The 17,352-nt window shown below is 39.5% G+C and overlaps 1 protein-coding gene and 2 long non-coding RNA genes across 3 annotated transcripts in view; 2 read left to right on the top strand and 1 right to left on the bottom strand.

Annotated features, from left to right (window-relative positions):
- Positions 1-17,352, bottom strand: part of LOC137855827 (uncharacterized) — a 38,193-nt gene that overhangs the window by 7,048 nt on the left and 13,793 nt on the right. Inside the window, exon 3 of the long non-coding RNA XR_011095973.1 lies at positions 2,220-2,352. This is a non-coding gene — a long non-coding RNA (uncharacterized lncRNA). The remainder of the gene's footprint in view (positions 1-2,219; positions 2,353-17,352) is intronic.
- Positions 4,494-7,548, top strand: LOC137855825 (interleukin-8-like). The gene is made up of 4 exons (XM_068680434.1): positions 4,494-4,627; positions 5,067-5,202; positions 5,919-6,002; positions 6,734-7,548. Exons 1-4 carry the CDS (start codon positions 4,564-4,566, stop codon positions 6,762-6,764), a joined length of 315 nt encoding a protein of 104 aa, XP_068536535.1. The 5' UTR covers positions 4,494-4,563; the 3' UTR covers positions 6,765-7,548.
- Positions 10,386-17,194, top strand: LOC137855829 (uncharacterized). The gene is made up of 3 exons (XR_011095978.1): positions 10,386-12,177; positions 12,856-13,111; positions 16,578-17,194. It is a non-coding gene; the product is annotated as an uncharacterized lncRNA (long non-coding RNA).

The raw sequence follows: 17,352 nt of genomic DNA on the forward strand, positions 1-17,352 counted from the left end.
TATACAAAGACAAATATTTTCCATCAAAACTGACACTTTAACGGCTTTTGATTGTATTGTGAATAGGTCATAGGGCACAGAAAGGAAGGACTGCAATTTTGGATTCCTTTGGACTACTGAGAACTGTGAATAAAGTTCTGAATCAACAATAAAAGCTCTGACTGAGGCTCAGGGACTTTGCTGAAGTAATGCTCGACATTGTCACCAATGAATTTTTGAAGCCAAGCTGCAAGGGTGGAGTAAAAAATGCATTGGACTAGGATCCAGAAGAGCTAGTAAGATGATCAAAAAGGGGAACTAAGCCAGCTAGCAGAAACTGCAGGAGAGGAAGAGACAGAGCGAAGAAGATGATTTTTATTTGCAGAGCAAGAAGTGACAGTGATGGGTTTAGATGCGTTAGATAGGCATCTATTGCTAGAGCACTTGCTTGTACTGCAAGGAGATCCACGTGCCAGGTTCTCTTGAGACAAAACTCGAAAGCTCTTCTCGTGCCATCAAAGTAAAGCTTTCATCATCAGCATATGTGGAAAAAACCATTCACCAACATAGGTGTTGCAACTGTACTTCTCTGCAGCAAGAATCACCAGACTGTGCGGAAAATCCAGGAACAGGGATGGTCGCCTCCCGGGCGGTGAGGAAGTGGTGCTGTGGGACAGCAGAGCTGAGGCTCTCGTACCTGTTCTCAATGCTTAGTGCAACTTCATGCATTGATGCTCATTTGTTAAATCACTCGCACAGTGACCTTTGTGACACATGCCCAGATGAAGACTGATTTAGGAAATGCACTTCACTCCGTGCCCAGTGCTTTTAGAAACAAATGAATGCAATTTCTCTTTGTGTTAATGGTCTTAAATATCAAGCATAAGCAGCTTCAGGAAGAGGGGCACAGACAGCCACACAAATTTCAGTAAGCCTTTTCTGAGAAGGAGCACTCATCCAAATGTGTTAATCTTTCAGAATTGCATATTACCTAAACAAAAGAGAAAGAATATTTTGGCAGAGGGCTGATCCAGACACTGCTGAAGCTTATCGGGAAGATAGGTACTAAACATGTATCTCTTGATTGCCTTTAGTCCACATTTTTCATATGAAAATCATTCAGTGGGACAGCTGGCAAACTTAAGATCTTCTTCATGTTGTTTGTTTATTTTTGTCACTACCAAATTAAGACATGGGTAAGGGGAAAATACATCCCTATGGTATAGGTAACTATAAGTAAATTCTATGTTTTGGCCCTCTCAAGTCAGTCAAGTTGCCCCAGGTAAAGTTCACAGCAGAGACTGTCTTACAGCCCAAAGAAACTACAGGTGACACAAAAGATGTGGACTGCCAGACAAAGATGCAAAGAAGAAGAGACATTTTCCCTTTGCGGATCAAAAGTATGCATAGGTTTTGCATACAGGGTCACAGAAATACAAGAAAACACAGGGAAGAATTTCCCTGAAGGAAATCTACAGCTCAAGCAGGGCTACATTTTCTTGCTGAACCTAATATTCTTTTAAGGAAGAACAGAAGTTATCACATTCACTGACTCAGCTATTCAGCTGTTTCTAAATGATGTTTTAAATGTTTGGATCTAAAATTTCAGACCTAGAGGCAGGATATGTAAAGACACTGGTGAGGAACCACTGGGGGAGATGAGGTCAAAGCAGTGCTGCAGGAACCCCAGGGGGAAAAAATCCCCCGCTGCTCACAGGAGCTTAAGGAAATGTAAAGTTCCAGGTCACTCACTAGTCGGGGTAAGCTGGGGAGAAGCACACAGAAAAAAATCTGAGAAACTCCATTTTTTTCAGTCAAGTGCTTTCCTGCCTTTTGCCATGTCATAGCAAAACTGATGAGAAAGCCTCCACTAGCAGAATTAGCTAATTCTAGGCTTGTGGTAGCACCTACAAATTGATTCAAAATACTGTAACGTGTGCCAGTTTGCTATGTGACTTGGGCAGGGACTTCTGTACCACACAACAATGTCAAAAGTCAGATGCAGGATGTTAGATTAGCCTCTAGCCGGCATTCAGGGGTGTCATATTGCTGACAAGTCCATCATTTCTCAGAAACCTTATCACCAATAAGTAATAAAACTTATGATAATGAAAACGGTTCTGAAGCTGGAGGCTGCCATATGTTGTTTATGATAGTCATATTTAAGGCTTGGAAAGTATTATTTTTAGTCAGAGACTGTATGCTTTAAAAATTCAGTAGCTTTTAGTTCATGTCATTACCTGCCTCCCATCTCCCAGAAGAGAAGGTTGTAAAGCAATTGAAACAGCAACTCCTCTCTTTCACACAAATCATGGAAGTTTACAACAAAACATGTGATGTTTTCATTTATGGTTCATCTTTTCTGACTTCTCTCTGTAACCACAAAAGAAATTTTACATTTGTTGGTTGTGGGTTTTTGAAGGGTGAGTCTCCACTCACTACTTCTTGCTTTTCTGTCTTTGATTTTTAAATTGCAAATCAAAACACAGGCTCCAGAACTCTCTTCTCAGTTGCTCTTATTGCTTTATATCAAACTTGTTGCCCTGTAGTCATTGCATCAGATGTAAGGCATCTAAGCCCTTTCCTTGTGTTTGACTAGTAATGAGGTACAATAGCCACAAATTGTCTATCTAAATCAAGAAAGCAGAAATGCTGTTTCCTTAAAATGCAACAGGCAGTCAGCTTTACACAAAGAGCACAAAGGATATCACCTTCATTCCACACGCTGTACAGAAGCAATAAATTTATCTCTGAGTTAATGAAAAACTTTAATGAAATTAAGACAAAGAATAGTTTCTTGGGTTTCTTTGGACAAGGTCTGCACACCAATGTCATTTTTACTTTCATGTTCTCCCTGTGTGTAGGCCAGAAGAATTTCCATTGATACCTGAGTTTACATTTCTGTAGACTGTTTGCTGCTCATGGAAATAGTGTGTTGGGGGGTGAAAAAGTCCAGATAAGGGAATGAGCAACCCAACAGGACAATTTGTATCGAAATCATCTGGAGGAGATGTGATAGAGGTCTATAGAATTAAGAACAAGATGGAAATGAGCAATAAGGATTAATTCCAAACACCTGTTTTTCCATAAAAGTAGCAGGTGGCATCAAACAAAACCAGAAACAACATGGGACAGTAAAAGGGGTAAGTCTCCAACACACCTGACCTTTTCTTATGTGTTCCCAGACATCTGCTGATAGCCACATTTGAAGAGAGGATACTCATCAGGCAGACTTCTGGTTTCACAAAGAAAGGCTGTTATTAAGTGCTTAGATGCTCACATTACCTGATCCAGCTACGTTCACTGCAAGATAAAAGTTTACGGGAAAAACAGGTGCTTAATTCCATGTCTACACACTTTATTTGGCTATTAATCAGAACTCATCCTCTATTTATATAGCTTTCTACAACTACAGACACTGGTACTTATGGTAATATTAAGTGGAATTACACCTGGCATACTTAAATCTGTGTCCTTCATGATGAGTCAGAGAACAAGAAACATATTCGTTCATATTTGGTCCTATGTTTTGTTCTTTGGATTGTCCCTATTAACTGACAGAAAAACAATAAAAAGATTCCTTGATCCTTTAAGCAACAAAAATCTCATGCTTGTATTTAAGTGTCATTTTCTATTGTTAATAAAAATGGTTGTACATATCTGACTTTATCTGAATAATCCTCTTATCATTACCAGTTGATATGAGATCCTCGATCTCATTACCAGTTTTTCTTTAGTTTTATCATAATAGGAGAACTCTTTTCTTTGCAGAACCAAATTTGAATTTACAAAAATACCTCAATTAATGCCAGAACCAGAATCCCACAGCAGCTTTTGGAATTTTCCTCTGCCTAAATTCAAAATTCAACATTCTCGGTAGCACTCCAAAGTCATTCTGTATTTTGTTGCTTATTTCAGTGATGCTAGGTATTAATGTATTCAAAAGTACCATAAGTAATCTCAGAAAATATTTTTTTTAATGTAATTGCATATCAGTAGGAGAGCTCATTAAAACCCAGCATTTCTAAAAAACAGTAGTTTCTGGTTCCATAATTTCTTCTAATAATGACAGTATTTAAAACATACATACACAAAGCCTATAGACACAAAGGTGCAAAGTCAGAGATCAAATGTCCTCCTCTAGAAGGGAAAGTCACAACAAGTAACACAATAAAAACAGCAAAAGTATGCAGGTACAGAAGAAAACAATCACAAGAAAACGAGTATTACACGAAATATACTGATTACAGAAAGCTAAGTAAAGGGCTATTTTGTACATATTCTATGTTTTATCTTGTTTTAATTAGCACAGAGTTTTCTGTTGATGAAAAGCAATTTGTGGTCATCGAGGGAAGGGGGTTTACCCGTGCCACCGTGACTCATTCTACAACGGAATCTTACAGGTTCAGGAGTTTCCATGGGTATGACCCATGCATGACACTGGAGGATGCGGGGGGGCCAGGGCAGTATATAACCAGGGCAGGTACCAGAGTACAGACATTGGCCACCCTCAGGGCTTTAGGAGCTCTCCTCACCTCACTGCACGACCAGACGCCGGTGACACCAGGAAGAAACTCTTTCATCATGATGGGCAAGGTTGTGGCTGCTGGCATGGCTCTTCTCCTGATCTCAGTGATCGGAACCGAAGGTAAAGAAATCCTTCCCAACATTCTCATAAGTAATTGCTAGTGTGAATGCTGGTAAGGGAGGTATTTTGCGTCTTAAAAATGCAGCGAATAACTCTGTGGAGCTAGATCATATTCTCAGATACAAGGTGTAATTCCACGTATAATCTGATGTGGCCAGGTGCAGAGATAAGCCAAATAAAAGCCCAGTGTTAGAACTGCCGGGGCTCAGTCATTATTATTTTCCATTTCCTTATACCACTGGTTGCTGTAACAGCAGTTTTTGGATAGCTAAAGGCTTAAGCAGCTTAAAAGAACAGGTGAAAGCAAATTTTTCAAGTCCTCAGGCTCCTAAAGAGAAGACTTATTTCTAATACTCTAAGCAAAAAGAATATGTTGTGTTTCCTGCATAAATAGTGAAACAGTCCATACAATACCTCTTTTTTTCTTCTTGTCTTACAGGTATGGCCCTGGCCCGTTCAGGGATTGAACTCCGGTGCCAGTGCATAGAAACCCACTCCAAGTTCATCCACCCCAAATTTATCCAGAACGTGAACCTCACCCCCAGCGGGCCTCACTGCAAGAATGTTGAAGTCATGTAAGTGTTTATGCAAAATCCTCCCTGTTACTTAACAAGAAGGAAACAGATTTTACATTAAGGGTGATGTAAGGGTTCTCTGAAAGATGTAACAAGCCAGCAGGCGTGGCTACTCAGAATCCAAGAGAGCAATGCGTGATGCTCCTACGAATGTTCTACCATGTGTCATCTGTTGCATCTTAGTTCTGCAAATCTCTGCTTCATAAACACTCCTTGCAGTATTTTAACTTAAACCTGCAGCCATCAAACAAACAAATAAATTTCTAAACCTCAGAATTTCACCAGCATAAGAAAAGAGAATTAAAGCCACAACCAGAAATTTCTGTGACAAAATTCCTATGGATAATCCAGTTCAGTTTCTAAACCAAGATGGAAAGATTCAGCTCCTCAGTTAAACAACATCATAAATACAAATGGGGCAATGTGAAAAAAGAAGCAATTTTGAAAACAGTGAGTCCATGAAATAATTTGATGCATTCAAATAAGGAGATGTGAGATGATAAGAACCAGTTAGGTTAGATTAATCTATAGATTAGATTGCAGCCTCAAATGATATGGTTTAAAGAAGATCGTGTCAGTGTATATCTAGAAAACTGATGTTACAAGAGAAATCATAGAATATCCCGAGTTGGAAGGGACCCACAAGGATCATCGAGTCCAATTGCCTTGGAATTCACTAAATAGACCTTTCCCCTTCCTTTTTTCTCTGTTTGCAGAGCTACTCTGACAGACGGCAGAGAAGTGTGCCTGGACCCCACTGCTCCCTGGGTGAAGCTGATTATCAAGGCAATTTTGGACAAGTGAGTCATTTGTTCTCAATGAGCACAGTTAATTGAAAAGCAGTATTTTAAATAAGCCAGCAAACATTCACTGCATAAATAGTTCAAAAACTCTATCTCCTCAGCCAGTTGCTACTATTTCAGTTCACTAACTGGGACAAATATTGTGATTGCTTTGTGGTTTAAGTATGATGTTAGGTTCAGTTCCTTGCGGTGACATGCCACCCACGCAGATATTAGCTACGTCTCTCGTAAGGCACAAGCATATTAAAAAACCAAGCTCAAGAGCTCAGTCCTCTAGAAATTCAGGCATTAACTGACTGATTTTCTTTTGCTTGCAGTAGTACAAAGTACCAATACATTTTCAGAACTAATGAAAAATTAGATATTTAGATAAGTGGGCAAAAATCATTCCCAAAAGGTATTAAGTGGAGCATCAAAATATGGAAGCTCATGGAGTTACTGAATACTTGTGAAAAGGTGCCTACAGACCAGTGTCCCTTTGCATCCTATTTAACAGCTTTTAAGGGACTTAGACACAGAAGCACAAACCCTTAGTGGCTGACTTCATGTGATTCCAGCAAGGGGTACCCAGTCTGATGGGCGGTGTCCCTGCCCATGGCAGGGGGGTTGGAATTAGATGGTCCTTAAGGTCCCTTCCAACCCAAACCATTCTATCATTGTGTGATTCTATGATACTCGTTCCATGGACTACGTTTAATTTTCTCCTTTTCCATTTTATTTCTTTCTAGGGCAAACACCAGGCCTGACAACTTGTCCTAAAGCAAAGAACAAAACTGTCTTACCTCCTCCAGGAAGGCAAAAATAGGAGATGTCACCGCCCAGCTTCTGGCAGCTCATTTCCTCCTGCCTCATACGTTCACGTTTTTATCAGCATCTAGAGAGTAGGGATTCCCTGATTGCGTAGTTAGTTGACAACAGTACTCTAAGTCTTTTAAAGAGGTCTCAGACAGGAGAGAAACCACTGAAACTAGAAAAAGCAGACAGAAAAAACGGCTTGTGAAAAGTGATGGAGGTGATTCTGGAGTCATTTTTGCTAGCCACAGCTGGATCAGTGCAGTTGACTTTCATCAGAGCCTTCTCTAAAGGACATTTTCCCTTTTCGCTAGTCCTTTAGGAGCTGACCAACAGCTCCTTTTCTCCAGGAATGCACTGACAGGGAGCAACAACTGTGCCTAGGTCACTGCCACTCGCAGTGGGCTGCAGACCTGAAAGGGGGGGGGGGGGGGGGGAGGGTCGGGGACGAGGGCTTCAAATTAAAAAAGCTATAATTCTGAGGCACCATTTTTTGTGCCATCATTTTCAAGGTATTATTGTGAATTAGTGCTGTGAAGCTATAAGCATCTATTTTAAAGACACCTTTCAGTTAGAAAAAAAGCACTTTATTTATTTATTTGAATTATGTTAGACTTTTAATATTGTTTCTATAGGTAATTATTTAATTTATATTTTGGCATGAAATGTAGTTGGTCTTCATGCTTTCATTAATTTTTTTTTTATGGAAATACGGAAGTTTATGTACCTAATAAATGCTTGTTGAAATGTTTTTATTTCAATATGGTGTATTATTAATTTCCTTATTTAAATACAGAACTGAAAAAGAGGATGTGTCTTCTTTCACTGTGTATCACTTAAAGGGGTCTTACAAGAGCGAGTGGGAGTTGAGTTGTGGCGACAGCTGATTAAAACAGCAAATGCTTGCTTCCAGTGAGCGCAGACGATTTCCAGTAGGAAGAAATATTAAAGCCATCAACTTTCTTCCTCTTTGTGTTTTCAGAGGCCTGGGTGCTAAAAACCACAGACAGAAACTAAAGAACAAACAGTGATGAGTCAAAGAAATTCCAGGGTCACAGCAGTGGTGGTGCTCAAACAGCATGTCAGCTGCAGATCTGGCACAAAACAAGGTTTCTCATTAACCTACAGTTATCAGGGATACCTGATAAAGTTTAAGGAAGTCTGTGAGCACCCTCCCAAATTCCAGTGAGGAGGGAGGACTACATCAGGAGCAATCCTGAGGAATGTGCTCCAGTTGGGCAGCCACGTCTTTCTGTGACACAGTGATTTAGACAGAAATGGCTGGAATACCAGCAGTGAGCACTTGAGAAAGTGGGAAAGTTGAGCAAATGTTTTGATTTTGATTTTTCTCGTGTCATTTCCAACAAGGAGCCACTCCATGTTCTGCACAAACAGTGTATGTTTGCTCATGGTGCAAGGAGATAAAAAGGGAATTTCTGTTGCTGCTTGAGCAAGCTCTTGTGCAACAATCCCAACCACACTGTGCCTCCATCCCTATCTCTGCTCCTGTCCCCGTGCACTACAGAGACTGCTAGACTTCATCCTCAAGATGTAAAGAGGAGAAAATTTCTCGTGGGACCAGGTTTTGTTCAGACTCATCTTACAACAGTAAGACTCCTGGCTTCTGAAGGATCTTTAAAAGCTGTTTTCCTTCAGATCTCCAGTTTGGAGGCAAGCATGTCTGAAATACTAGCCAAAAAGTGGCAGCAGTGCAGAAGAAAGACGTTATATGCACACCCATAATAGCATGCATGTATCCTAAAGGTTTGGCACCCATATTACTGCTCCACAAATATTTACAGTAAGCGCACAAGCTCTATCATCAGTCAAATTCCAGTGAAGTTACCAGCAACTGAGCTGAGTCATGGCCAAGGAACGTCTCTTCTCATCAGTGCTTCTGTCCAAAATGTCAGCAATGGCTTACACCTGGGAGCCTGGGCAGGCTATCTACATAGAAGCTTAACCATATCTCTTCTTTATCCATAGTTGAAAACTGAGTCAGAGGCTGACTAGAAATGATAAAATATTGCATTTCTGTTCAGCGAGTGATCACAAGATACCTTTCTTAGGAACATAACAATATGCAGAGTCAATTTCAAGCCAGTATGCCGTTAGGACACAGAACTGTACTGATAACAAAATCTAGTGTGTGCATAATGCTCAGCCACCTTCCATCCTACTAAATTTCACTTATGTTTTTCCTCTGGTTACTATAGCCTGAGTCCACCTAAAACATATGCTGGGCTTTTGCTAAACATCTGAAAGTTCAGGTCTTCTTCAGATACAGATGCCACGTAGACATCTTGTTAGCATGTTATCAGGGTAAACTGGTTATCAGGACTGTGAATTAAAATGACTTTACAGTACAAGGCTATCTCAGTGTCTGTAATCAGCTACCATCAGATCAAGTGAGATGCCTTTGAACTGGGAACTGTAAGAGCCCAGCGGGCACTGTTAAACCCTAGTGGCCTCAATCAGCCTCACATGGGGCCTCTAACTATTCACCTGCCCATAGCCCCAGGAGCCTCATTTAAGCTTAGCATGGGTTATTTGCCTTTTCTCCTAGTTGTATTGCACAAGCGTTGCTCTTCAGCTGAGTTATTGTTGTGTTTGGTCCTAACCATGGACCCTACTGATCCAGATGATGATTTGAGGCCTCTTGGCTTGGTCTTGTGTCTGCATTGCCACCATGGACTTCTATGGCAGCCTCTCGAGCACATCCTGTTCCTGACCTGTGGATTGACTTGTGGACCTGATCTTGGACCTGTCTCATAACCAGGAACATGGCTGGTGAGCTTAATTCCTCATTGAGTTTGGATGTCATCTTTGGGTGGATTCTGCTCGTCTTGCTCCAGTGGTGTGAGATGAGCCCTGGCTGTTGTGTATTCTGCCCTGGTGTCCCTTTTTTTTCCTGAACTCTAAGGAGCAGGTGTCCAGTGCTGTTCCCTGTCTTAAGTCATCATTCTAGTCTAGGAGTTTAGAGAATAATTCTATCAAGAATGCCTTTTCTCTGGCTGATCACAATTTCTATAACTGACCACTACATAAAGGGAGAAGAAAAAATAACCACAGGAGGTAAGTAAAAGGTTACATTGTCAAGATGCAATATATTTTTAAAGTTATTTTAAACTGATCACATTGACCTTGGTAAGAAGTTGAGTGATAAAGCAAGTGACTGGTGCTCCCTCCAGATGGCCATGCCGATCATCAGACCTGGTCTGGGAACAATCCTTCTTCCAGCCTGTTCTTTACTCCCATGGAGTCATCAAAACCAGAGTTAGTTAACTGGTCTACATTTTTCTGTTGTGATGTGGGACTCCAGAAACCAAACAGCTTTACATACCAACTCCAGAATGCAGAGTATACTTTGACAGCGTGGTATTCGTTTGACCATCAGGTCTAGCTGAACTGATTCTCTCCTCATCACTACGTTATAAATAGCTGGGGATATTTACAAGCACACTTCATAAATAGAGCAGGCTAAGCAATCTGATATCTCCCCACTACAATCAGAGCAGCACATGCTGACATACCTGAGCTAGGTTCATGTGAACTAGTTAACAGTCTGAGCTAATATATCCCAAGTGTTGTTCTGCTCCTCAGTGAGCAAAAGCTAGGCATCATGTATGTCCAGGAAAAACTATAACCTGCTCCCCACACAGTATTAGGTCTTTCACGTAGTCCGTGCCTTCTTTTCCAAAACCCAAGTTGTTAATTAATTAAAAAAAAAAAAATAATAATGAAAAATTTACTTCAAATAGATGATATATTTTATCAGATCAGTTTTTATCTGGTTATTTTCCTCTAGACCGCCATTTCCTCCTTGCCCTCCCTACCTCCCTCCCCCCCCAAAAAAAGCATATCAGTATCCCAGTGAGCAAACAATACACAGTCAATACGCAAGAGATTTCACTTCTGATGTGTTTTTCCTCCTTTAAACACATATTATTATACCAGCTATGTGGTGTTAGAAAAACAGGTGATTTGCTAAGTGCTTATTTGAATCAGGTGTTATTACAGCTCTTAGTGTCAGATAAATCTCTTTCATACTCAGAACAAATGACATATTCGTAAGAGCTTAAGTGCCTTAGGTGATAATTCTTCAGTCATTTTAAGCTGCTCATCTTTTCCTGCTCAATGCACAGAGAAGCTTTTCAGTCCAGAACAAAGTGTCTAAATCTCTTTAGCCCAGCTGAAAACCTTTCACATAAAGATAGGAACTAGTTATGTCTTGCCTTTGTAACACCCTGGCTAAATAACAATATTAGAGCTGTATCAAGAGATAATTCACAACATTTGGGATGAAACCTCAACTATGTTGGGTGCAAGCTCTTGTGCAAGGCATTTAAACTCAATGCAGAGAGCTCTACAGAAATCCTAGGTGCAGAGAGGGTCAGAAGCTACTTTATTTTGGGTTGGGGAGGCGGGGCAGGGATATGAAAATGCAAGCACAATCTTGCTAATTAAAACTAATATTTTATGAAGTTCAAACAGAATGAGGTAGATAATGATCAAAATGTAACAAAAATAATTAACGCACAGCAGCAGAAGTAAGTTATCAAATTCTGAAGTGCTACTGGCACCAAAATCTGGATTTATTTCATGATGCTTTTGGGTATTAGGAAATATGCATGTACAGAACCCACAGCACATGTTAACCACTTAGGCTGGTGGGAGCATACCTTTCCAAAAAGCCTGACTGAGATGGGGAAGATGCTAAAACTTATCCGAATTAGTATTTAGCTATATATATGGTAAAATACCCTAATTATCAGGGATGTGGATGAGAACCTAAAAATATCGTAATTATAGGGAGGTAGATGAGAACCTTATGAGAAGCAGATGTAAAAAAGAAGATATCGCTCAAGGCCAACGGATGAGGGAAGGACGAATAACTCATTAGGGAAGGATGAACAACTTGTTGGCAGGAAACAAGGCAAAGATAAACAAAAAAACTTCTAAATACTGTCCAACAGCAGGTCAAAGCCCAGAAAGGTAAAAAGTTTAACCTCCTCTTCCTCATTGCCTTCATTCTGAAAGACCCCTGCCCATGACCACCAGGCTACACTGCGCAGGCGCAACTGGGAGGAGCTAAGGGCAGGGAGTATGGAAATGAGTACTTGGAAGAGGTCTGCCTTTTCGGGAAAATATTGAATATGTATTAGAGCTCACGTAATATGTAACAGTATTCATGTATAAAGTTGTGAGAGATGACCGGGCAGGTGTGCACTTTTTGAGGGAAGCTATTCCCAGTGCGCCCGGTACACCGCAATAAAGTATATCTGCTTTACAACCCTATGATTGTGGGGTCTTTTCTGCGCGTCAGACAGGAAATAGAAGAGCAGCAAGAAAAGAAGAAAACTTTTTGAGAAGAAAACTTGTGAGTAGTAATGGATAATAAATAATAAATATTCTTTCAGCAGCAAAAACTATCATTTGTATCTGCATAGATGCTGGGGTAGAATGTGCCTCTGCCAGGAAACTAGCTATTTGTATGTCATGTTTTCAGTATGTCAAACCCTAGATTTTAAGCTATGTGTGATTAAGACAGGATCTTTTTTCTAAACATGCCCATGCATGTCTTTTCTGCACAACTTTCTCCTATATGTGTTTTTATTCTTGGTTGGGAGGATAATGAAGGTGTTTCCTTGACCTAAGATTCATGCATTCTGGAGCAGAGAACAAACAATGGGTAGATGATCATGGCAGAAAGTAGTAATGAATATGTGGGCATACTTAATGATGTTCATCTAGTTTGTTCAAGTGCTGTAACTTAGTGCATTTGCTCCTGGCCAGATTCTGCACCTATGAAAACATAAGTTTTAGAGAGGTGCATGATCAGCGTTAAATGAATCTGCCTCCCAACAGCTCTGAAGTGGCACTGCTGCTGTTGTGTAGACACAGGTAAATTGTAATCTGCAAATCCTTAGCAAATCATCATGCTTATAAATAACATGAACCGGGCTGATGGGGAAACAGTACTGTTTGCTTCATAAGATCAATGAATGAGATGGTTCATTTAAGTAGATATAGTTTTTATTTACTTACATATTTACAGGTAAGGCCCTGGCAAAAACAGAGGAAAATGGCTTCCAGTGCTCGTGCATGAGCACTCATTCCAATTTCATCCCTCCCAAGGCAATTCAGCATGTGAAACTAAGCTGAAGAGGACCTCACTGCAAAAAGGTGGAAATCATATAAGTAGCTTTGCACCACAGCACCCTGCTTTCTACAGGAGGAAGTGACTTAGTGTTTCGCACCCTACTTACTTACTTGGAGTGGAATTTTACATCCCCTGCAAAGCCTTCTAGATGGTAAGTATAACGTAAAAGGTTTTCAATGGAAAGTAATGAACTAATTTCCAAACAGTGGTATAAGCCACGTCAGAAAACACTGTCAGAGTTTCTTTATGCTAGTATTCTAATGAAGACCAATATCAGAGGAGAAAATTAGACCACCATAACACGTTCATGGCATGATTAACAGTTCTGATGATGAAGAATAAAAGACAAAGTCTTGATCCTGTTGACGGGAATTTGAAGTACTTCCACTAATCTGGTCTGCATGTGGCAAAAGTTGGAAATGGCCCATCTTGTTCATTATTCTGAAAATTGCTTACTGAGTACTTTGTTTTGCATGGAATTTAAATTGAAAAATCCACGCGAGTACCAAGTCAAAGACATGATGAGCTTCCTATAAATTGACATCAAAAACTATTTGCATTAATTGAATCAATGCATACACACGAGCAGAAGGGGACTTTCAGGTTATATGGTTTTCATTACAATTTCACCAGAAAATAGTCTATGAGTGAATGTACCCTCTCTGCAGTATTGTGTGTCCTCCTCACCAGTAATTGATAACTGAAGTGAAATTTCATTTCATTAAAATGGACAGATGAACACTTTGCCAAGGTGAAGAAGTTCCTGAAAGATGTTAAAGTATGACCAGATAGAGATGAGAAACCCAATTAAAAAAAAAAATCTTGCTAATGCTTAAAAAAAAAAAAAAAAAAAAAAAAAAACCTGCATCATAAGCTTCTATACAGACATAATTTATTATTAAAAAAAAAAAAAAGAAAAAGACTTTAGTATAGAAAAAGTATAGGAAAACTATTTTTCCATTGTTCTCCGACTACTAGTTGGAAAATATCCAAGAACTTTAACAAACAGATGTTTGTACCAAGTCCTCCAGACAGTTAATTGCCAAATAGCCAAGATAAATTTAATCATTTTGGGAGAGCTGGGAGATCCCCGTTGCCTGAACTGCATTGTTCCTTTCTTGGCAGAGCAATGCTGAAAGGTGATGATGAGCATGTCTGGAAGCCACTGCTCCCTGGGTCTGGCTCACCACAAAGGTGATTTGAGCCAACAAAGTTGTTTTCTTTACTAGAACAACTTCGGTTAAAAGCTACTTTAAAAAAGCAGACTTAAATCTCTTGGAATGAAACATACTCATCCTCTTCAGGCACTGTTAATTCTTTCCAACAATTGTCTCAAAATCAACAATTTTAAATGAGTGAGGATCAGTGATGGGATTAAAATAGCTTCCTGTAGCTCTGATATAGTCCCTGTGCATTAAGCCAGCCAATAGGCTGTCTTCATGATGCACCTAAATGTCTGTTAAAAGATGCCTCAATTCTAGTGTTTTGACACTTATAAAAATCAAAGATTAATTTCCTCTTTTGGGAATATAGATCTACAGGTGGCATTTTTAAGTTAACTACCTCTTCCAGGTATAACTGGGGACAGGCAGGTCCCTATTTCACTCAGTTTGGACATACACATGGGAGTAGATTTTATTGGAGCAGTACTTGTGTAAACACAATTTGCACATATTTCAATTGTTTTTTGCAGTAAAAATTGCTCATTATTTACTTGTAAAAATGAGCATGAATTCTTACCTGTTGCTTTCTTTGTAGCTGGTGATTTATTTTATTTTAAATGAATCATTCACTTCACTTCATACTTCCTCTAATTACAGGGACAATATGGGCTCATAAGTATAAAAGAAGTCAAAAAAAGATATCATGAAATTTTTTAAGGATGCAAAATGAAATGAATGAGTTTTTCAGAAGAATCACAGAATGTCACAACAGAATTCCTTTTCTGTTACTATGTTTTTTCTGAGACTGTTGCTAATTCCACTTATTTCATTTGCTGTGTTTCTAAAACTGCATCTGCAATAGATAGAGCAATTCAAGCTTAACAAGTTTTTCAGTGTTGTAGGGACGAGAATGATCAAGAGGAAATGAGTTAGCTTTACATGGCCCTACTGAAAGTAGAAGTATAAAGGATAAAATGGGTAAACATATAAATAAAACATGAATAAACATACTAAGGACAAGTCTACAAGGTTTTGTTGAAGGAAATTTTCTTTCATGCATTTCTTTGAGATCTTAGACGATGACAAGTAGCTTACAGATATGGAAGTTCCCCTATGTCTAGCCCAACTGTCTTCCTAAAAGGGTTTCACAGCCCTCAACAAGCATTAGAGATAAGACATCAGGGCTAAGAAGTCTTGGATGGGGTAGTTAACAGATGGTTACAGAGAAATGAAAGACAAAATTTGGAAGATCATTTTTTTGTGATGAAAGGACATGGCTTGGAGACTCCTACACCAGCTTGTATGGGGTTCTGTTTGGGTTTGCGTAGCCACAAGTGGTCTGGGAAGGTAATTCTCCATGAGCTGTGGTATTCTCATGCTACTAATTGAAGGATAGGAAAGACCAAGATCAACTATGAAGAACTACTGAAATACATAAGAAGACTCCTAGAGTAGGCAATAAACTACCAGATGAAGTTAACTGCAGGATGTAGCAAAAATGGTTCACACCAAAAGGGAAAATTCCCAAGCTTCTATAAAAATGAGGTGTTCTTGGCTGGATATTAGCATATGAGGGAGATCACGGGATTATATGAAGCTGCGTGATAGGAATGGCAGGTCATGGCTCAGCAGTGAATAGAACCTAAGAAGCAAAGTAAATAATAATAATAATTTAAAAAAAAAAAGCATCAACCAACACAAATATAATGTTAGGAGCTACTACAGTATGAATAAAGGAGTAACTACTGAAATGTGTGTTGCCACTGTGTAAATTTACCCTCATGCTGCACCTCTGGTCTCCCATCTTCAAGAAGATGGGAAAGGTTTAAAGCAGTGCAACCAAGATGACTGAATGCCTGCTACTGAAGAAGCAAGCAAGGTGATTTTTTTTTTCCTTTAAAAAGTGAGCTACCCCTGGGTGAATGTGACAGAAGTGAATCCATACCTATTTCTCCATCAAAAAAACATCCTTGAGAAAGAGGCAGAGAGCCTTAAAACAGCTTTGTAATGTGTAGTACACGGGCCAAAGCTGATTTCACTTTCTGTGTGTACAGAAAACAGTTTCTTGGCAGCATATCTTTAAAATGATCTTTTTAAGAGGAGATTTGGGTGTCTGAGAGATGCCATTCACTGAAAGGAGGAAGACTGATTAAAATGTGAGTGACTAATGAAATGAAGTGTCTTTAGAAGTGACTTATCTGAACAATATTTGACTGGGTGTTGCAGCACTCCTGGCAAGGAATGGATAGGCATGGATTCGCTGCTGCTGCCAGAAAACTAGCAACCAAACTATGTTCTATGAGATGCTTCGTGATGTCTCATGAGCACTTCTAAGCTGCTGTCAGCCTCAGGGTAGCCTAATGACTATGAACTAATGGCTTTTGGAAGGAAGAAGCTAAAATTAGTGATACTAAATTACCTGTTATTTCTGAAGTGATATTTATTGTGCTCTAGTTTCCACTTATAGATCGGAAGATGCTGACAGATGCAGCGAGATGGAGGACAAAGGGCTGTGCGGCTAGAGCGTGACGAAGCTCAGCACTCCGACCTGTCTGCAAGCTGTTTGGTGAGGCTCAGGCTAAAGTGGGCTGCTCCGACCACACTGCCAGGAAACATTCATGCTGACATCTGCAAAGCTACACTGGCTGTAGCTTAAGCAGCCAGTAAATTAACAGCAAGTGACCTTTGAAGAACCAGAGGTGAATGCACGATGTAAATGGTCTACTAACCACTTCTAATTTAATCAGAAATTCCCAGGATGACTTCCTCAAACATCTCATATGTTTCTTCCCATTGCTTCCATATCTTACTTCCACAGTCTGCTGGACAGGAAGAAAATGTTTCCTGCCACAGTCACGAAAGGGAAATGCAACTAAAGGAATAAATGTAGCCTTCATCTAGCAGTTAAAACTTTAGCTGCTTCTCCCTGCGAATTCTCTAGTAGGACTTATAATCTCTTCTGTTAATATCAAGTAGATCAAATATATATTTTAATATGAAGATTGGTTAATATTGTGCCTTAATATTATGACACTAATGTATCACGTACTAGTATTACTAGATATTTGGTAGTCAGTGACTTCATATTGAACTGGATCAAATGAAATATTGCATTTAGCCCACAACAATCTTTTAAATGACAACTACAACAAAGAATTGACTGTTTGCAAGCAGAGCTGTAACAGACACTTAAATATATACTTGTACTATTGTATTTCTAAATGTACAA

Source organism: Anas acuta, chromosome 4, assembly GCF_963932015.1.
Source record: "Anas acuta chromosome 4, bAnaAcu1.1, whole genome shotgun sequence".
In the NCBI taxonomy this organism is placed as follows: Eukaryota; Metazoa; Chordata; class Aves; order Anseriformes; family Anatidae; genus Anas; species Anas acuta.

Excerpts from the sequence above, each read along its gene's own strand:
- LOC137855825 (XM_068680434.1), top strand. The coding sequence starts at position 4,564 with ATGATGGGCAAGGTTGTGGCTGCTGGCATGGCTCTTCTCCTGATCTCA. Across the intron at positions 5,203-5,918 it reads TGCAAGAATGTTGAAGTCAT|AGCTACTCTGACAGACGGCA; the intron begins GTAAGTGTTTAT and ends CTCTGTTTGCAG. Across the intron at positions 6,003-6,733 it reads ATCAAGGCAATTTTGGACAA|GGCAAACACCAGGCCTGACA; the intron begins GTGAGTCATTTG and ends ATTTCTTTCTAG.